This window comes from Scylla paramamosain, chromosome 20, assembly GCF_035594125.1.
Source record: "Scylla paramamosain isolate STU-SP2022 chromosome 20, ASM3559412v1, whole genome shotgun sequence".
In the NCBI taxonomy this organism is placed as follows: Eukaryota; Metazoa; Arthropoda; class Malacostraca; order Decapoda; family Portunidae; genus Scylla; species Scylla paramamosain.
This window is the reverse complement of record NC_087170.1, coordinates 2,263,361-2,285,628: the sequence shown is the minus strand read 5'-3', so window position 1 is coordinate 2,285,628 and position 22,268 is coordinate 2,263,361. Positions and strand designations below refer to the sequence as shown.

At 41.1% G+C, this 22,268-nt stretch overlaps 1 protein-coding gene across 2 annotated transcripts in view; it reads left to right on the top strand.

Moving 5' to 3' along the window:
- The window catches only part of LOC135110171 (uncharacterized), a 90,227-nt gene that overhangs the window by 29,704 nt on the left and 38,255 nt on the right, over positions 1 to 22,268 (top strand). For both annotated transcript variants that reach the window (XM_064022164.1, XM_064022163.1), the window contains exon 2: positions 7,531 to 9,894. In XM_064022164.1, the coding sequence (XP_063878234.1) occupies positions 7,553 to 9,894 (2,342 nt within the window). In that variant the 5' untranslated portion in view covers positions 7,531 to 7,552. The remainder of the gene's footprint in view (positions 1 to 7,530; positions 9,895 to 22,268) is intronic.

Sequence of the window (22,268 nt, the reverse complement as noted above, 5' to 3'; positions counted from 1 at the left end):
GGTTAAGTCATTGCGCACATAAACGCAGCATCCAGCTTTGGATCGAAAATGAGGATAGAGAAAGTAGGAGGGAACAGAAAAGGGGCTACTGTCAGTTGCCTCAGACACCTGAGTTTCAGTGAGGAAAAGAAGATGAGGTTTAGAAGAGGAGAGGTGGTGTTTTACAGATTGAAAATTAGATCTTAGACCGCGAATGTTGCTGAAGTTAATGAAGAAAAAGTTGAGGGGGGTGTCAAGACACTTAGGGTCGTCGACAGAAAGGCAGTCCGACCTGGGGACATTTATGGTACCCTCCCCAGATAGGGACTCCAAGGCTGGTGTAGGAGTCGCCATGATGATCTTAAAATTTTTGATTGAAGGGTGTGTGTGTTATTAGGTGCTTGTAGTTTTGTGTGGAGGAAGAGAGTTGTCTTTAGAGGGCAGGCTGTGACTGTCCCCTTGTGTTGTGAGACACAAATGAAAACGTTCAGTGAGGTCACAGCTGTGTTTATTGATAAGTTCACAGCACCCCCTGAACAGTGCTTTAGACCTCACTGGGAGTAATTATCGTTTCGGCAGGAAGTTCCTTCCTGTGAAACATGGAGGAAAGTTCACCAAGTTGTTATGCCCACTTGATATAAAGCTAATGTGTTACAACTTGTCCATGATCACATAGGAGGATATCTTGGGATTAAGAAAACCTTGGACAAAATCCTTAGTTATTTCTATTGCCTAGGGATAGCTCCTGATGTTGCTTGGCCATGAACCCATAGGAGGATATCTTAGGGTTAAGAATCAAAATCCTTAGGTATTTCTATTGGCCTGATGTTGTAGAATACTGTAGATCCTGCCATACATATGAACTGTCTGGTCTCCACTTCACCCGATTCCTATAATGAACGAACCTTTTGCCAAGGTAATAATTGATGTTTTGACTTCTCTACCCGAAACTAGGATTAGTGTAATGAATATATGTTAAGTCTTATGTATACCACAACTAAATATCCAGAAGTCACCGACTTGAGACGTAATACATCAAAATTAATCATACCTGTGTCAACTTGATTTTTCACTCAGCTTGGTCTACCTCGTGTAGTACAATCCGATCAGGGCAGTAGTTTTACTCCAAGCATGTTTCAGCAAGCCATGGCTAACCTGGGTATAAAACAGTATTTAGCTTTTGCATATCACCCTGAAAGTCAAAAGTGCTCTTGAGCGTTTTTACTAAACTTTTAAGAGCATGCTGACAAAATTCTGTTTAGAAAATATTTGTGACTGAGATGAAGGTATTCTATATGTAATGTATGCTATCAGAAGTGCTATGCTAAGCAGGAGAGTCTTGGACATTCGTCTTATAAGTTGTTATTTGGGAGAGATATCAGAGGACAGAAAAGCTACAGGAAGGTTGCTTGGATGAACATGATTCAGTTACTCTTAGTGAATATGTATTAAAAAATGAAGAATAGACTGAAAAGGGCCCAAAAATTAGCTAAAGAATATTTGGTAGGAGCTCAGTCAGAAATGAAAAGACAACATGATAAAAATTAGAACACCAGTGTTTTACTTTTAACGATAACTGTGACCGCCTCAGTCTATGGTTCGTCAGCCAGAGTCAGAACAACACTGGGAGAGGACGGCCCAGTAGAAAACATCTTGGTTTTCTCAATGCACCGCCTTGTTTATTCTGCCTTCCACTCCTGAGCACGAATTCGCATCATCTAAGCCGGATCACATATGAGTTAGTCGATGTCAGGAGGATCGAGTTTTCAGGCTCCATTGGAGCACCTTTCTCATTACCACCAGCTCCTTTGTTCCAACTTCGAAACGGTATGTATGTGAGAGGAGAAAGAAAGATTGACTGAGTGACGGAGTAAGCTGTGTTTCTGCTTATAAAAGTACAAGTATATGAATGCGTCAGAGTGTATGTACATATGTATTTTGGAGAGAGAGAGAGAGAGAGAGAGAGAGAGAGAGAGAGAGAGAGAGAGAGAGAGAGAGAGAGAGAGAGAGAGAGAGAGAGAGAGAGAGAGAGAGAGAGAGAGAGAGAGAGAGAGAGAGAATGTTATGGAAGTATGTATGTGTGTATTTAAGTGTGCATATCAATGACTGCATGTTATCAACCTTATCAGCTTTTTGGTATAACTAGGCTCATTAACTACTGTTTTTTTTTTCTTTCTTTCTTCTTGGGACATAAAAAAAAAAAGTTTTAATTTGACTGACCCGGCCATAGTTCTACTTCATATTAACTTATGTATTTCATTATGGCTAAATATACCAATATAATTAAACTAAAATTTAAACTAAAAATTAAACTAAAATTCTGACACCTTCCCCCCTTAATACTTCGCACGACTAAACGAAGGACTATGTCAAAAGGAGAGGGTCCCGTCTTCAGCAGGTAACTTCTAGGGAAGGCTTTTGGAATAAGACATCTAGAGTGATATGCTGAAAACTTAGAGTCGTTATCAGAAGAGCAGTCCGACCTGGAGACATATGTGGTCCTCTCCCCAGAAAGGGACTCTGAGGCTGGTGTAGGAGTCACCATGATAATTTTGAATTTTTGAGTGAAGGGTGTGTGTGTTATTAGGTGCTTGTAGTTTTGTGTGGAGGAAGAGTTTGTCTTTAGAGGGCAGGTTGTGAATGCTTCCTTGTGTTGTGAGACACAAAAGGAAACGTTCAGTGAGGTCACAGCTGAGTTTAATGATAAGTTCACAGTACCCACTGATCCAGTGTTTTAGACCTCACTTTGAGTAATTATCGTTTTGGCAGGTGCCTACTGCCTCCTCCCTGGATAAATAGTAGATAGCTCCTCATCGTACTGGCGCAATACGTCACGAAGAAACAAAAAACAAAAACAAAACAAAAAAATGTAGATATGTAAGAGTGAAGATTTCATTAAGATGGCAATATACTATTAACGCTTGTGTATAAATTGTACGTGCTAATAAACCTTATGTGCTAAAAGAAAAAAAAAATCTGCTATTAGAAAAGACGTGATTTGTCATGATTTGTTTTCCTTCACACAACTCTACCAGCACTTAATAGATGTACGCCTTTCTCTCAAAATTAGAAACTTAAAATGGCGACTATTAGAACAACCTCGGTGTCCTCGTCCGGAGAGGGGACCACAAATGTCGCCAGGTCAGACTGATCTTTTTTTTTTTTTATGTAGGAAGGACACTGGCCAAGGGCAACAAAAATCTAATAAAAAAAAATGCCCACTGAAATGCCAGTCCCATAAAAGGGTCAAAGCAGTGGTCAAAAATTGGTGGATAAGTGTCTTGAAACCTTCCTCTTGAAGGAATTCAAGTCATAGGAAGGTGGAAATACAGAAGCAGGCAGGGAGTTCCAGAGTTTACCAGAGAAAGGGATGAATGATTGAGAATACTGGTTAACTCTTGCGTTAGAGAGGTGGACAGATCTGGTATCGTCCTTAAGTGTCTTGATATATCTTCTGAACTTTCTCTTCTTTAGCTTCTGCAACACTTACGGCCTTGGATCTAATTTTCAATCTCCTCTGCCAAACCTCATATTTTCCTCACCGATAGACAGGTGTCTGAGGCAACTGAATGAAATGACTGCCGCTTCAGTGCCAGAGACCCATCTCTGTATGTTGATCGCATAATGGAGGTGATAGTGACTGGCATGTAAGCCTGCATTCCTCATCCTTCTTTTTGCTTTAAACTTAGCCTGTTCTCGTGGTATACATGATAGAGAGGCTCCCCAAAACAGATATTTGGACTTTCCATCTCCTAAAATTCATGTTCTTTATACTTCTGCCCAGAGAAATACCAAGTATTTTCAAACTAGCCAAAAATTTACTCATCTTTTTATATATAACTTCTCTCATAACATTCGGCACCTAGACAAAAATATCTTCAACAGCTTTTCTTCATCTTCTCCTCTATTTCAACCTGATGGTACTACTGTCATTTCACCTATCTCTAAAGATGAATTCTTTGGTAAAAACTCTGTCTTGTTTCTTCCTTCTCCACACACTCCAACTTCTTATTAAGAATCTCTGTAATGACTTTTTTTTTTTTTCATGGCCTGACTGGCCATATTCCTTTTACCAACTCTGTCAACATCTATCATTCCATCCTACTGTAAGTTTGCTTACGTTCTGTCTGTTCTTAAAAGGATGACCGCTATAATCCATGAAACTACTGCCATATCGCTTAAATTTCATACATTTCTAAAGATCTTAAATTTATCATCAACAGAAAGATTCATAAACATATATCACTTCACAGCCTTATATTTGATGGTCATTACAGCGGAGCCGTGTCTGCTCTAATTATAATGCCATCACATTCTGTTTGTTGTTATGAGTTATTAGACATATCGTGAGTGTTGTCGTTATTGTTAAATATATGACAGAGTCCTGAATGTTCATTACTTTTCACTTTAATTCACACACAGATTAGTCAGTTAATGATGTACGTAAAAAAAATATTATTTAGACATACTGTAACTTATTGTTTGGAAGACAGTGTTATTTAATGAAAATTTACACGCCGTGACTGATTTAGGAAGGCGTTGTTGTTTACAGATGTTACCGGAGAGAGGATACACTCGTTACAGATAGACTAACCCTACTATTACACTCCCTTTCCCACAGAAGAGAATCACAAAAATTACCCGAATTCTTTAAAATGGTAGAGAGTAATTTTACAATAACAAACAATCGACACAACCCAAAAAGAACGTTGCAGCATACCGATGCTGATAACTAAAACACTTGAATGAAATAAAGACCAATTTTTCCTACCGGGAGACTGATTCTAAGAATGATTAATAAAAAGAAATATACAAAATTAATATTTGTTTACCAGGGATTATGACATGAACGCTTGTGATGACTGATAGTAAATTATTAATTAGCGATGAATACTTGCTGAGTCAAGCAACTGAAAAGTTACGCTACATTTATAAGGAATAACTATTTCGACACACACAAACGTTAGACTAGACAATCTAACAGTTAGACATGTTCAACATTAAGCCACTGAATCAATATCACTTATAAAACATTTAAGTTTTGTCACTGTCCCTAGAAAATACATTTTACTAACTTCTGATGAAAAAAAGGGTAATTTATGATTCACATGCATGACACCAGCCTTATATAGGAGAAGCAACTAGGACACTCGATACTTGGAAGCTCTAATTAGACAGTCGGCGCGGAAGTAAATATCCCTTATTTAATCTCTGATCATGGGCAAATTGCATAATTATTATTGGTTTTGTGATGAAGTTGGATTCCTTCCCGACCAGTTTCGGTGAAAAATTCCACCACTGAATGTATAACACGCTTAAAATCGTAAAATAAAAATCTTATCGTTATCAAGTAACTGACAATATGTGTGCGTGGGATTCCTCAAACGTACATATTTATTTTATACCTCCCATTACGCACTCGGCAAGTCCACACAAGCTTGTCTGTCTGTCGGTATGTCCTACCATCGATCACATGGTGTTCAGCACAATATAATACATGAGAAAATAACTATTTGCTCTTCCCCGCATTGTATAATGGCCATCAGACTGCAGATATTCTGGCTTTCTTTACGGAGTCTTTTTTTTTTTTTTTTGGGTGGGGATGTAATAAAACCTTTGCTATTGCACTAGGCATATTAAAAGCTCTCGGCACGTCCACACAAGCTTGTCTGTCTGTCGGCATGTCCTACCATCGATCACATGGTGTTCAGCACAATATAATACATGAGAAAATAACTATTTGCTCTTCCCCGCATTGCATAATGGCCATCAGACTGCAGACATTCTGGCTTTCTTTACGGAGTCTTTTTTTTTTTTTGGGTGGGGGTGTAATGAAACCTTTGCTATTGCACTAGGCATATTAAAAGTATTTGATGGAGTCTGGCAGAAAACTATATTTTCCGGACTATCCTCCTATGGCTTATATCCTTCCCTCTTTAACTTCATCTTAAATCTCATGTGTGATTGTTCTGTTGCTGATGTGGTAGATGGTCAATGATTCTTCTTAACCTATTATCAGTGACATTCCCCCTGTGTTGTGTGATGTTACCCACTTTCTTTCCATTAATCAGCATTAACCTTCTATACTAAACTTATTGTTTTATTCACGTCTTTTTTTATAGACGCCCAAGCCTTTAGAAATTAAACAACTCAAGCAAGGAAGTCACAAAATTACTGGGTTCTGATCTTTCTGAAATGTTATTATTGGAGAAGATCAGATTTTGTGTGGTTCAATGCCTCCAAAACAAATCCATCCATATATGAACTCTACATAGTCTTTCATATAGCCATTCCCTCTTTTTCATTGCATATTCTCGGTCTGACCTTTAATAATAATTTACACTGTAAACTTCACATTTAATCTATAGCTAAAGGTGCCTCTATAAAGTTAGGCGTTCTGAATTGTCCATGCCAGCTTTTCTTATCCCCCTTTCAGTTGCTAATTTTGTACAGTGGCCTTCTTGATCATTGTGTAAAGTAGGCTTCACATGCATGTCATGTTCCATTCGCGCTGGCCTTCTGGATACGATAAAATCAGAAGCCTTTTGTCTTATCAACTACTCTCCTCTAACACTATCTATAATTTTTCTGAATATTGCATTTCTTGCTTTCTTTTACCACTATTTTCAAGCTAACTGCATTTCTATCTTCCCTGGCCTCGCTGCACAAGGCTTTTTACTTTCCCTCATCCCTTTTCTGTTTACTTTTCTAATGTAAGAGTTTTTTTTTTTTTCTGATAAACTCTAGAACTCCCGGCTTTCTTTTACATTTTCCCCTTCTGATGACAAACTCTTTCAAGAGGGAGGTATGAAAACACTTATCCACCAGCTTTGAATAATTCATTTGGTTGTTCTTTTTTAGTGACTAGCACCTCACTGGACTTTTTTCCCTTTTTTTTTTTTTGATCTAAGCCAGTGGTTTTCAAACTTTTTTTTTTTTTTCAGCGTGTTACCTAGTTTAACATGGTACATTCGATGTGTTACTAATTTCACATAATGTCAGGATTGATGTACATGGCTAAACCTTAAAATACTTAAGTTTTATTTCACTTTATCTTATTTTATTTATTTATTTATTTATTTTCATTTTTATTTCACATATCTATTGACTATTGCCAAATACGTCAAGAACATTTTTATCATCAGTCACTAGGATGGATGGGGTTACATGCTTGAAACAGGCTTGGGTAGTGAGTGACATATACTAGACATGTCATGATCAGAGTTGCTGAGTGATTGTGCCTTGAAGTATCCTTGTCAAAATGCTTCTGGCCTGCCACATACTTAGACACATCTTTCTTATTATTTATTTATTTATTTGTTTATTACTGCACAGTAATTTTTAATAATTATTATTATTCGTTTTAACTTTCAACAATATACTAAGAATAAGATGATTTTCATCTTGATCCCAATTGCCGCAATGCTTTCTTTATTTCCAGAATTCTTTCTCTTTTTTTTTTTAAAGTAAGTAAGAGTAAAAATACTTAGTAGTGAGTCTAGCAGTACTCCTAGGAGGCTATTAACACAAGCACTGCCCACTTCATTGCAGATTGATGAAGTGAGGAACACTGATGCCTGTCGACGTGCCAGTGGATTATTCGCGTCTGAAGCTGTTATGCATCTTGGAGGGTCCGGGAGAAGCTGTGCTTTCACACGCTCTGAAATGTGGCACAAACAAGACCGCTTCCGTCAACCTCGTAGACTACCTAAGAAACCTCCCAGAAACTTCGACGGCCAACTACTGCGTGCTGAACGGTGATAAAAAAAGGAAGGCGTTTACTGGCCCTGAGAAGAGACAGATTGCAGATGATCCCTCATGCCAGACATTTGATATGACATTGCTCCACAAGTGTATAAGACTCGCCTGTGAAAATGTTGCAGGATTCAGTGATCCAAGTTGGCAAGATGATAATGTAATGGAGGGTTTGATCACTAAGATAAAGCAAGAAAGAAATGTCTTAGTGCATGAGAGGCCTCAGATGACAGAGGAACACCAGCTCCTTGAAAAAGTCAAGGAGCTTGAGAGCCTCTTCAGCAGATCCCTTCGAGCTATTAAAGACAAGTACGGAGTCTCTGAGGCTGAGACCACAAACGTCAGAGACAGCATTACAAGGAAGATGCAAGATATATTGCAGGCCTTTACTGAGAAAGTATTTTTAGAAATGAGCCTTAAGAAGCGGCTTGATTTCTTTAAGAATGAATCAGTGGGTCATCTAAGAAATATCTATAAAAAATCAGAATTTTTTGATCCACTGTCCTTTCTCAGTGGATCGCCAGAAGAACGGGTACATATCCAAACTATATTCTCAAAACCTGTTCTTAAACAGCAACCGAAAGACAATGAAACTGACTTTTTTGATGTATTGAAATTCTTAAGACCAAATATTCAAGGCTCGCAATTTTCACATGTTCAGCCACAACTTGTTGTAGTCAGTGGGCTGGCTGGAAGTGGGAAGACCACCCTGCTCACTTTCATCTTGTCAGAGTGGCTTAAAGAAGATTGTGACCGCAGCGTCAGACACCTGGAGGAGTATAACATTGTCCTGCGCATTATGTGCCGGGATAGAGAAGCCGAGACTCTGCAAGAGTTTCTGGATCTGGTCCTCCCATCTAGTCTATCAGTATTTAATGAGCCTTTCATGAGCTTTCTAAAGCATTGTAAAGTGCTCTTCCTGATAGATGGATTGGACGAGCTTAACAACTCCTCTGAAAAACTCTTGAATGACATTCTCTTAGCAGGGAAATATAACAGAAATTTCTCAATTCTCGCAACCTCACGTCCGGAACGAGTGAACGACTTCTTGGCAAACACGCGAAGGGACTATCAGCAATGGCACATATCTATCGAGGGGATTCCTGTCACTGAGAGAATTAACTTTGCATTACAATACAGCACCTCCACAAACCAAGATAGGTTGAGGGAGCTGATAGCAACAAAAGGTGATATGAAATTATTTCAGCTTCCACTTAACATATTATTCCTAGTGACATTATTTCAAGAAAATCCTAATTGTATTAAGGACAACACGACACAGTCTAACTTATACACCAACATCCATGAATGGTGCATAGAAAAGCTGCACAACAGAATATCTGTACACGCGATATGGGGGAGGAAGAAACCAGAGACCCGCAAAGTAAGAATAAAAAGAGTGCTGAAAGAGATGTACCAAATGGCTCTACAAGGCCTGCTACAGGACAGACTGAGTCTCGCAGACGAAGACATTGAACGGTTGGCGGATTGTTGTGAGAAAGAGGACCTGCCGAGCCAGGAAGTCCTGGGAGCCTTCTTCAATCTGCGATCGTCCGTCACCAACAGAGTAGTCCGAAGACAATACTACATACCACATAAAGGAATGTTAGAGTACTTTGCTGCTCAACATATCATGCACTGCCTTCAGGATAGATCTCTCCCAAATTCAGGAGCTATAATCTGCCTGTTGCGTGACGCCATTCAGCCAAAGACAGAGGTTTTACATATTCGGAGTCTTCGTAACCTATTCTGGCAGTTGGCATGCCTCTTGAGCAAAGCAGACTTGCCAAAACGCTCCGAGACTATAAAGGAAGTGATACACCTACTCGCGGAGACAGGCCTAAGGTGGCGTGAATGGTTATCACTAGTGGAAGACACATTTTATGAAGAAAGCATTCTGCACGGCATCGCTCATCGTGTCACAGAAAACCCTCCTGATGACAAATTATTAATAGAAAACACAACGTTGGCCAGCGCTGCGGCACTGCTCCCGCGTATTCCCGCAACAACAGTGATATTACGACTGGAGAACGAAAAAGTGAATGTGAAGCATGTTGGAGCCTTGACTGGTCACCGTTTTAGAACGCTGAATCTGTGGCACCATTTCAAGAACCCTGGCCAGATACCAGCCTCGGACTCCGTGCTTCGAGCCATAGAGAGGTGAAATTTTCCATCATTAGTGTGTTAATATGTGTGTGTGTGTGTGTGTGTGTGTGTGTGTGTGTGTGTGTGTGTGTGTGTGTGCGTGTGTGTGTGTGTGTGTGTATATGTGTGTGTGTGTGTGTGTGTGTGTGTGTGTGTGTGTGTGTGTGTGTGTGTGTGTGTGTGTGTGTGTGTGTGCATTATTATTTTTATTATTTATAATAATAATAATAATAATAATAATAATAATATATTATTATTATTATTTTTTTTTTTTTATTATTATTATTATTATTATTATTATTATTATTATTATTATTATTATTATTATTATTATTATTAATATCTTTATTATTATTATTATTATTATTTTTATTATTATTATTATTATTATTATTATTATTATTATTATTATCATTAGCAGTAGCAGTAGTAGTAGCATTAGCAGTAATAGTAGTTTTATAGTTATTATTATTATTATTATTATTATTATTATTATTATTATTATTATTATTATTATTATTGTTATTATTCCTCGAGCGAAGCGAAAGGGTTGTTGCCGCACATATGTATAACCTACCGCTCCGCGGTGGAGGGTATAACGATGATTTGGCCGGGAGCACTGTCTATCGCATATAAAAATTGCGATTTGAGCACCGAAAGCACCTCCCGATAAGTAACTTTTGACAGAGCATCTTTCTTACTTTATGCGTGCGCGCATAGGAAAAAAAGTGAGTGAAAGAAGTCAGAGAGGAACAGTATTTTCAACATATATTCAAAAGATGGACGGGGAAAAAGTACTCCGTAAAGCGGATGGACCTACAGTTCAACGTGGATTCCGAAGCAAAGGATAGTGTGAGCAGGCGAGCGGAATGGAAAGGATTGTTGGAGATGGCAAGCAGTTGTAAAAATCAAGCGTACCTCTAGAGAGCAGAGGGTTCATTTTCATTATTGTGTCCTCATCTGAACCATGGTACAATAGTTATAGTTTGACTTAGAAAAAGAGAGTGCCAGAACGGAATGGATTGTCACAGTATAAAGGATTGTAGAAGTGTTAGCAGAAGAGCATCGCTGAAAAACAGAGGGGTCATTAGGTTCAAGTGGTCTCGTCCAAACCACGGTGGAAAGTGTAGTCGAAGAGGGAAGGAGAGGGGAACGAAAGAGTGAGTTTAGCAGCAGGGGAGGTGGAAGGAAGCCTCTGTATAGCAAAGGGATCATTCAATTATCATAGCATCATCCGAAACACAGAAGAAAAGATGTAGGTCATGAAAAAAAGGAAAAAGGACACAGTGTGACATCAGTGGGGTGGGGAAGCAACAATCAGGTCCCAGCTCCCGTCACACCACTGCAGTTGTGTACTTCCCTTAGCAGGATACCGCATACAATGATACTGTTCCCACAGCAGTGGCCCCTGGTAATTAATTCCCGATGTTGGTTACATACTAAAGGAGAACCAGCAGATCACAGACAGTCACAGGTCGAAAAGTAGGAGTAGAGACTGTTAACTCGGAGATATCTGTGTTCTGACTGTGTCTGTGTTCTCTTCCCAGGGGATTCGTACCTGCACTTATATTTCAGTAATGTTTCGTAGTTATCGGTTACGTACCTCATCAGTCTCGCTGCGGATGTCCGTCTGTCGCTGCTGTCTGCGTAGTTATGCCTCGCTGCCAGCTTCCTGAGCGGAGCCATTGCTTCACAGCCTAGTAGGTAGTGGATGAGAGGTTCCTCCGTGGAGGCTTCGCAGTGCTTGCACGATACTCCATTGTAGTCATCGCCGAGCGATCTGACAGTGGGGAAACCTAAGCGTAATCGATCAATACTTACTCTGCTATTTCTTGTGACGGAGCTTGGTAGTGACAGTGGCTAACCGTCCGTTGCTAGCGCTTACCACTTTAGGGTGGCAGAATGCGCTTCCGCATCTCTCTACAACTTTCTTCTTTTCTGTGTAGTCGCCGATCTTGCCAGTCTTTTAATTTGCTGAAAACTGAGAGAGACATTAATTACTGGTCGGTCCTATGTCATTACCCTCTAATTTCCACTTGAGACAGTTCAGAACCATTCTCGCACCTCTACGCAGTTTAAGTACGAGATTGGTCTGTTCTTAGTATGCTCATTGGGTTTTGGTATGGGGTGCATGAGCGCAGTTTCCCAGCTGTCAGGTAGCCATCTTGCCAGCCAAGAGGCATTGATAAGAGCAAGTAGAGCCATCTCGTCTGTTGGACCATGCTTCTCAGCATGATGTATGTCATTTTGTTCATATCTAGAGCGGTGTTTTTTACCTGTTTTCTTAGATTTTTGTATTTCTTGCAGCGTGAAACGCTGATCGGTGGGGCTGGGTGCTCGTTAGCCGTGTGTGATTCGCTGTAGAATCAGCTCCTGACATATCTGGGCATTTGTGAGAAGTTGCCATGTGGTGGCTCTTTGCATGAAAGAAAACAAACCTCTCAGCTTCCTCCCCGGCATTGGGATGCGTAGGAGGAGACTTCTTTTTTCCTCCTGTCACGCAATGGAGGCAGGACCAGAGTTGTTTGAATAATGTGAATTTGCTGAAGCCTTCACTCCATTCCAATCACTTGTTGTGCATGAGCCAGCATCTATCTAAGAAGCTCAAGGTTAGCCTGGAAGTCTGTCCTGCGAAAAAAGACTTTCGCAGTCGGTTCACCCGTATATATTTCTTTAATGTAATTACTGTGGAACAGCCAGTTTTTGGTTGGTGGTTTGTAGCTGATGGTGACCGGGATTGTCTTGTTGGCAGAGATTAGCGCGTTCGTAATATCTTTGTTGAACTGGTCGAGGTTATCTGTGAGCGCTTAACTTCTCCATCATGCGGCCATTGCCCTACGAAACGCAGCCCAATCCTGAAACACCACCTGGGTACCTCAAGTTGTTTTTGTGGGTCGTTACCACCGCGAAGTCTTCACTAGTCAGTGTCAGGTATAGTGTCCATTCAGCTTTCTTTGGCAGGGCAACTGAAACGATGGTAAGGTCCAGGGGATTCATAACAGGAGGGTTGGCATACCTGTGTTAAACAATCTGATCCTCAGTAGCTTTTCCAGTAATTTTGCAAGATGTCACCCTGCGTTGTTGGATGGACTCCTGGAGTGAAAGATCTCTTGGTGAGCAATGAGTCCCCACTAATGAGAAAGTAAGCTCTGACGCTGGTTTCGTTCTTATGTGAGCAATGAGTCCCCACTAATGAGAAAGTAAGCTCTGACGCTGGTTTCGTTCTTATGGGGACGGAACAGTCGTGGACCATCCTGCTGGATGATTAGCGGTCTCGCGCGCTGTTTCTTCTGCTTCCTCTCAACCTTGGTCGTGTGTGATATGCGCGCAGCATACTGCTGCCACTGTCTCCCCCCTCATGATGTCGCCAGTCCTCTTGTTTGCTATTGTTATTGGTGATGTACATGGCTTCTAATATTCTTCTCGGGCCACTCGCTAATACTTCTGCGCATTTCCACTTTGTTAAGTGCCCTGCCTTGTCCACATGGTCTGTCAGGGCACTAGACAGGCCTCTCATGGGCGAAGTGCCTCTTGTCTGCTCTGAGTTCCTTTTTGTCTGGTCGCAAGTCCCCTTATTGTCTCGCTGTTGAAGTTGGTGTCGCAACTATCGCAGGGAATTCGGTATACCACGCTTTCCTTGTTTTTTTTTTTTTTTCTGTGGTAACCAACTTTCTTATACGTGTATACGACTTCCCGCACACGCTGACTATAGCGAATCCAGCATTATGGAAGGGTGTCCCCAGGGCAAGTGTGAGGTCCAATCCCGGGACGATCAATGAAACCTTCGGCTTTTCACTGTTACATTCCAATATTTCCAATATTTTTCTAGTTCCATCAGGAAACTCTTCGGGTATCTCAGCTCCAGGAACGTTGTTGATGTAGACTTCTTCACTAACATACTGTTCACTGCATATACTGTACGCGTCTACGATGGCGCTGTCTTGTTGGTGGAACACGAGTCTTTTTAACAGGATAGTGATTGTTTTGGTGACTGCAATCACCAACGCTGCAGGAATACTGATATATCAGACTCGTTTTTATAGGTCGGTGTTGGATGGTAGACAGCTATTTCTTTCAAGATGAGGCCAGGTTTTTGTAGAAAATTGTGAATTGTTTGAGTTCTATGTCTAGGTCGGTATAATGGTATAATTTGGCAAACTTCTTGCAAGGTAAAAAGGTGGTTGCTGATAGACAGAGCTGGCAGGGCGTGTTTATTTTATTTATTTATTTATTTATTCACTATTATTATTGTTGTTGTTTTTTTTAGGTAGGGAGGGGTACCAACAAGAACCCAAGAGCATAGTTTCGGAGAACAATAGGAGGGATCCTCTCAGGTCCATTAGCCAGCCATCCGAGTGTTAAGGCCAATGGGGTCATGGAAAACATCACTGTGAAAAACTTAATGGGTAGCAAGAATTAATCGGAGGGTGGAGGAGTGCCCTGAATCATCCAAGTAGGAGATTTTGGCAAAGGTTTGAGAGATCAGAGATCAGAGATCAGCTTTTAATAATAATAATAATAATAATAATAATAATAATAATAATAATAATAATAATAATAATAATAGTAATAATAGTAATAATAATAATATTAATAATAATAACCAGATAATAAATGCTTGAAGCTGCGGAGCAACTTAAAGGACCCTGCCCCAGCGACTGAGGGACTTCTAATTTTTTGTTGCGTAGCAGACCTGTCTTATGTACACGCCACGCCAAGTTTGCCAATGTGCCTCATCATGCTATAAAACAGGTGGGGGGGAGGAGCAGAATACTTCCTAGATATTTTGCGGACTCTGCTGAAGATCTCGGTGAGTGGTGTGCGAACTGTGATGGAAGACACATAACTCTCCCAAGACTACTGCAGAGCCCTCTTTAAGGTGCCGCGAGCACGGGCACGCTCTCGTCGAAAAGCCTCCAAACAGTGGACATCCCCACGATGTCGTCGAAAACGAGAAAAGGCAGCACACTTTTGAACAGCGGCTGTACAATCCGCATTCCACCATGGTACAGGACCTTTAGGAAACCGGCCAGAGGTCTTAGGGATGAATTGAATAACACCGGAGTGCAAGACATCAGTAAGTTGTAGCCTCATCGCAGTTTCCCATCTCATCCACTGAGCGGGCAGAGGTGGCGAGTTTCTTGAATAGGTGCCAATCCGCCTTATCTAGCCGTCATTGGGGAGGACGTGACTGTGGTGCAGAATCAGTTGACTCCTATAAAATTGGGAAGTGATAACTCCCATATAGGTCCGGTAAAACAGTGGACGTCCCCATGATGTCGCCGAAGGCAAGAAAAGGCGGCAAACGTTTCTTAAACAGTGGTTGTAGAATCCGCATTTCACCATGGAACAGAACGTTTAGGAAACCGGCCAGAGATCTTAGGGATCGGACTGAATAGCACCGAAGGGCAAGAGATCAGTATGTTGTAGTTTCATCGCATTTTACCCTCTCTTCCACTGAGTGGGCAGAGGTGGTGAGTTTCTTGAATAGGTGCCAATCCGCCTTATCTAGCAGCCATTGGAGAGGACGTGACTGTAATACAGAATCAGTTGACTCCTATAAAATTAGGAAGTGATCACTCCTACATAGGTTCAGTAAAACTTTCCAGTTAATATCAAGAAAAAAATTAGAGGTACGGAGAGAGATCTATTGTTGTAAAATTACCGGTTGACTATGGAAGTGGGTCACGTCTCCAGTGTTTAAAATCTCTAGTTCTGAATCTTCGATAAAAGAAGCGAGTAAAAGATCACGGAGGTTCACAACGTCATCCCACAAAAGATGGCGACCACAGGAGAGGGAAGAGCATTTAAAAGGTTATGAAGCTCATTCCTTTCTATACTGGGAGACAGATACAAACTGTACAATGTATAAAAAAATATTTATAAAAACCATAACAGCAACAACCTGCAACGGTAAGTGAAGTCGTAAGTGGATAAAATGAATATCTTTTCTAACAAAGATGGAAGTGCCACCATGATGGCCCTCACCAGGAATTGGAGTTGAGAAGAAAGCACGATATCCAGGAGGACTGAAGTGAGTGGAGTCTCCGAGCATTGTCTCTTGCAAAGAAATGCAAACAAGAGAAATCCTAGAGATCAACACCCAGAGTTCCTCCCAGGAGGCACACAAAGCGCGACAATTCCACTGCAGAACCGAGAGAGGGATGGCTCAGCCTCTTGAAGGACACTCCCATGATGGAAGCAATTCCTAAGTATTAGCGTGTTTTTTCACAGCTGAGAGAAACAACTTATTTACAGCAAGAATAAGTATTTTTAGAAGAGAAGGACAAATAGAGGTCCTATCATTGCATCATCCAGAGCAATAGCTTAAACAGTCAAAGGTATGAGTGAGATGAAAGTGCGACGAATCTGCTCTGACCCAAATTGAGAATACGCGAAACAATTACCATAAACAAATAAATTATTGAAAAATTATTCACCAAATATCATACAATACTGAGAGAGAGAGAGAGAGAGAGAGAGAGAGAGAGAGAGAGAGAGAGAGAGAGAGAGAGAGAGAGAGAGAGAGAGAGAGAGAGAGAGAGAGAGAGAACGGTCGCCTGTCCTTTTCACTAAGGTGTTAAACCGGTAACTGGTCCTGTGGACCAGTTACCGTTACAGCTCTAGGGGAATTCCCCTTCTCTGGCAATGTCCAAATGTTCTTCCAGGAGTAAAACCACTATAGGTAACTTACTTGGGTGGCGAGGTTTATCTGGTCTTACGTTGCTTGTAGGAGTATTGAGTAACTGGTGTAGGGATTGATATACCCGCACACGAGTCTCTGAAACTCCTGAAAACACCGGAGGAGAATTCCTAGACAAAGACGGTATAGTATCGCTCATGGAGGAGTAGTTGTTCGGCAGAGAAACCCTCTATATCCATATCGGAATTGGATGAATCACTTTTATTGATTACGTCTGGCTCAGGGACATCTGACACTCCCATAGGGATTTTTCTAAGAGAGGTGCCAGTTGAGTCTAGACACTCAGCAGATCCCGGAAATGTTTCTGCTAGGACTGAGGAGGAAGCGTGGGAGAATCGTTAGTATGTAGCTGTGGCGGCTTAAAAGTCTTGTAAGTCGTTCATTGTTGGGAATCAATGGGGGCGTGGACATCAACAATATGAACTTTTGTACGAGGAGTCTGTGATGTAGCTGGTGAAGATGCAATGGAGGGCTTTGCTGAAGATGTAATGGAGATCTTGGTTGAAGATGCAGAGGAGGTGACACTTTTCCAAACAGAAAACCTGTTGCAGATGGTAAGTGAAGGAACGTTCCTGTTCTCACAGGAACGGGAATAAACAATTGATGGTTGAGAAAGCCGATAAGGTGTTGCAGCCTTTTTATCTGCGGTAGAAGTAGAAGAACTAGAGTGAAGGGAGGAGGTCGTACAGGCCCTGGTTGTAAATGCGTCCTTTACAATAATTGAATTTTCGATGTACATTTTGGTGTAGAAGGGCATGGTAGATGGATGAGCATCATCGCCTAAGTTAAATCTTTAGCTCGGATCAAGGCACTTTTGCCATATTTCTTGATGTTATTTGTAGGAAGTATTCCAATCTCTCTTTCTAGATACTTGGCAGCGTGCATAAAGTTTCCTCGACCTTCCCTATAATATGCCACAAACAAGTAAGGTGTAGGTGGATGGCGAGCTTTGGGAGCTCGTTCTTCAGCATCAAAGACATTAGGACAATAATCATTCTCGCTGTCAGCTCCATTGCTTGATAGAATGACTTCAGCAAGACAGAGTCGCAGAGGACTTATTGCCTCAAGAGCAGCTTTGGCAGCAACATCTGATGTGAATGTCATGTAACACCTATTAGAGAAACAATCGCTGTCATATTTGAGACGGATACATAAGAACATAAGAACATAAGAAATAAGGGAAGCTCAAGAAGCGACCAAGCTTACACGTGGCAGTCCCTGTATGAAATATACCTACCTATTTCCACTTATCATCCCCATCCATAAATCCGTCTAATCTTCTCTTAAATCTCCCTATTGTCTTAGCACTAACAACATGATTACTGGGTCCGTTCCACTCATCTACCACTCTATCTGAGAACCAATTTCTTCCTTTCTCTTTCCTAAACCTAAATTTTTTCAAGCTTGAATTCGTTATTTCTTGTTCTATCCTGGTTGCTGATCGTAAAAATTTTGCTTATACCCTCCTTATTATAACCCTTATGCCACTTAAAAACTTCTATCAGGTCTCCTCTTAACCTACGCCTCTCTAAGGAATGTAAATTTAACAGCTTCAATCTTGTCTCGTAAGGAAAACTCCTCAACCCCTGTATTCTTTTAGTCATTCTCCTCTGTACTGATTCTAATAGACCTACATCCTTTCTGTAATGTGGGGACCAGAACTGCACAGCGTAGTCTAGATGAGGTCTGACCAGCGCCAAGTATAACTTTAATATTACTTTGGGCCTTCTACTTTTAAGACCCCTAAAAATTAATCCCAATACCTGGTTTGCCCTATTTCTGGCCTCCATGCATTGTTTTCCAAGACGGAGTTCAGAGATAACTATAACTCCTAAATCTTTCTTGTGCCTTGTAGCTACCAGAGTTTCGTTGTTTAATGTGTACTTATTGTGCGGATTTCCTCTACCCACTCTAAGTACTTTGCATTTTGTTTATATTAAACTGCATTTGCCATCTGAGCGTCCATTCATTCATCCTATCTAAATCTGCTTGCAAGGCGATGGCATCCGATTCTTACCTAATCAATCTACCTATACGAGTATTTGTGTCATCTTCAAATGTACTAACATCACTACTAATTCCTCTATCCAAGTCATTGATATATATGTGGCATCCCACTAAATTACATGACCCCACTCAGATTTAGAGCCGTTTATTACAACTCTTTGTCGCCAGTCGCTTAGCCATGACCTTATCCAGCGTAACACCCTCCCATCTATCCCGTGTGCCCTAACCTTTCTCAGGAGCCTTTGATGGGGTACCTTGTTAAATACTTTACTAAAGTCCAGATGTCATAACTATCACCATTATTTACTGCCTCATACGCTTTACTGTAAATACAGTACTGAGTGAATAGCACGGTATGACATGGAGGCATAGACATTAATGATCGTGAGAGTGTCAAGACAGGACTTAATAACTGACTCAAGACAGAGTACGAGCTCCCGCATGCACAATACCATCAAGACCAGAGGATAACGTATCAAGGGCCTGGTCGACTCCTCGTCGAGGACGAGAGAGGTTTTAATATCTACCCATATGGATATTATAATTATAATAATAAAATAAAATTGGCTCTAGGTACCAATAGAGACCGCCTACTGGGACAATGAAGGGAGTGAGCGCTGGCCGCCATGAACGGGGTACCTCATCCCCATGTGGCCTACTCGTTTTAAAAAAAAGAGTCCCCTCATGATTCAAAAGTTTGTCCACCCGACAACGTATTCCACCCCAGACAACCAAACATCCAACTCAGGATGACCTCAAAAGAAGGTCCCTCTGGTGAGCAGCACGTTGATCCGTACTGGCAGCCTAACTCTGGGAACCATTTAGTCTGGTCCTTCAGTGGCGACCTTGCTATCATGGGTAGCGCTCTCTCTTTAAGAAGGGTGAAACAGGAGCCGTAAAAAGTTATCTTTTAGGTGTAATTGAAATTGCAATTTTTATAAGCGATGGACACCAAAAGGTACTCCTGGCCAGACCATCGTTATACCCTCCAGGTACCAGGCGGAGTGGTGGATTCTAGAGATGTCCGGTAACAAAATTAGAACCCGTCGCTTCGCTCGGGAAATTATTAACAGTGTATTTATAGATGCATATGATACATAGGCAGCCAATGTCTTAAAATATATATTTGAGGTAGAAAGAAAACAATAAAAGCAATGGGAATACCACTAAACCGGATGCAAGTTATATGGTAGATTATAAAAATGGAGAATAAATGGGGAAAATTAAGAACAGAGAAATGAAAAAAAAAAAATGTAAAAAGATAAAATTGACTAGAATGACAAACAAGACTAGGAGTGACATCAGTGGTTATTAATCAGCATGACTAGACTGGGGACGGTGCTGTACTTGTAGTGGTCTGTGTGGGCTCTGATGGGAACCAACTTGTCACAAGCGCATAGGGCTTGATCTTTGTGCCCTGAGGCACCCTGCACACGAGGGGTAGGAAGCTGGACACCTCTCCCTGCATACACATAGCCTGGCGGCGACCGGAGGTCAGCAAGGAGATGAGACACTCTCTGATGCCTATGGATGCTGCCTTGGAGAGGATTATGGTGTAGTTCACGATGTCAAATGTTTTGCGTAAATCGATGAAACTACAGACGGCAGATGTTTTCCGTTTATCCAGGGTTTTCTAGGGAAAATTGGAAGCTGATGAGGCAGCGTGTAGTGGATGAGCCCCTCATATTGCCAAATAGCCGAACGTCAACCCTGGGTGCCAGATTTTCGTAGAAATAGATATGATGGCAGTGGTGGCATCAGGTTGAAGTAATAGAAGGAAAGGTGAAGAAGAAAAAAAGTTACTGGTGATGCTGTTGGCTAGGTGCTAGAAGTCATGAGGGGAGTTAAATCTTGAAAGATTTAGGCACTTTCTTTATTTATGAAGGATTTTTTTTGTTAGTTGGGGAACATGATTCTGTAAGAGGTTCAGGTGATGGAAGGTTCAAGTATCTTTTGTGGGCCAACTCTATATTATGTATGACACGAGAACATGCTGTGTTAAGCCAAGGTTTGGTAGGTTTAGGTCGAGAAAAGAATGAGGAGTATATACCTCCATGCCGGACACCATCACTACTGTTATGTACTCAACACACGGAGACGGGTCTCTGACACCGAAGCAATAGTCATTCCAAGGAAAATCAGAATAGTACCCTCATAGGTCACTCCAATTTGTAGAGGCATAGCGCCATAGGGACCTCTGCTTTGGGGGATCTTGAGAAGGAATTGGAGCGAGAGGACAATATACAGATATGAAGTTTTGATCGGAAGAGCCCAGCGGAGAAGATAGGATGACAGCAAAAAGCAGAAGGATTAAAGGTTTGGAAAAGAAAAAAAAGAAAAAAAGAAAAAAAATGGTGGGGAGTATCTTCAAGACAACCAGGAACACGAAAAGTGTGTTGCACCAGTTGTATTGTAAATTTAAAGCCAAGTTCACGAGAATGGTCAGTGAAGGGAGAGGAAAGCCAAAGCTGGTGGTGAACATTAAAGTCTCCAAGAATGCAAATCTCTACAAAAGGGCAGAGTCAGAGTGAGCTCCACTTTGTAAATTAAGTAGTCAAAAATTTATTTATTTATTTTATTTTATTTATTTATTTTTTTTTATTTACTTATCTATTTACTTTTTTTTTGATGGGGGTCTGAGGAGTTAGGTGAGAGTTATTTAGTTTGAGAGTGACTCTTTAGTGGTAGCAAAATGGAGAATTCGGAAGATCAAAGAGCGTGGTTAAGAGAGCAGGTTAAGTCGTTGCGCACGTAGACACAACATCCAACTTTGAAATGACAATAGGAGGTAACAGAGAATGGGCTACTATCAGTTGCCTTAGACATCTACCTTTAGGTGAGGAAAAGAAGATGGGGTTTAGTAGGAGAGAGGTGGTGTTCACAGATTGAAAATTGAATGTTGGAGAATTTAATGGTGAAAGATGATGGGGTGTCAAGATACTTAGTCAATTACCAGTTAGTTCCCAGTTGGTAACACTAACTCGACAGGAATTTTGCGCAGGAATATTGCCTGCATGAAGAAAAAAAAAGATTTGATAAATACGAGGTTGCAGTTTAATTTTTCCTGTCTAATCTTTCTAGCATTGTAATTATAACGCCATTCACATTTCAAGATAGGCATTTCAGGTGATTTCACTCGTCTCCATTTTTGTACAATTTCCATTATGTTACCATCGTGAAATCACAGGCTAACATCTCATCACCCAGCAACTCATCTTTATTATTGAGAAGCTCATTCAACATACCAACAATGACGTGTTCATAAACTATGATCTGACCATCCTTTTGTTGACACAATTTCCTTTCATATGTGTGTGTGTCTGTGTGTGCGTGCGCGCGTGTGTGTGTATGTGTGTGTGTGTGTGTCATTCACACGGCTTCTGGTCACCCAGCTACCCGTTACCCTAGAGAAAGAGCTCAAAGCTCACGGTGACCGATCTTTCGGTAGGACTGAGATCACTCATACACCACACACCGGGACAACGAGACCACAACCCCTCGGGTTATATTCCGTACCTACTTGCTGTTAGGTGAACATGGGCTACACACATTAAGAGGCTCGTCCATTTGCCTCGCCGCGCTGGATATTCGAATCCTGGTCTTCTCGATTGTGACCAGAGCGTGTTGACCACTACACTACGCGGTGTGTGTGTGTGTGTGTGTTTGTGTGTGTGTGTGT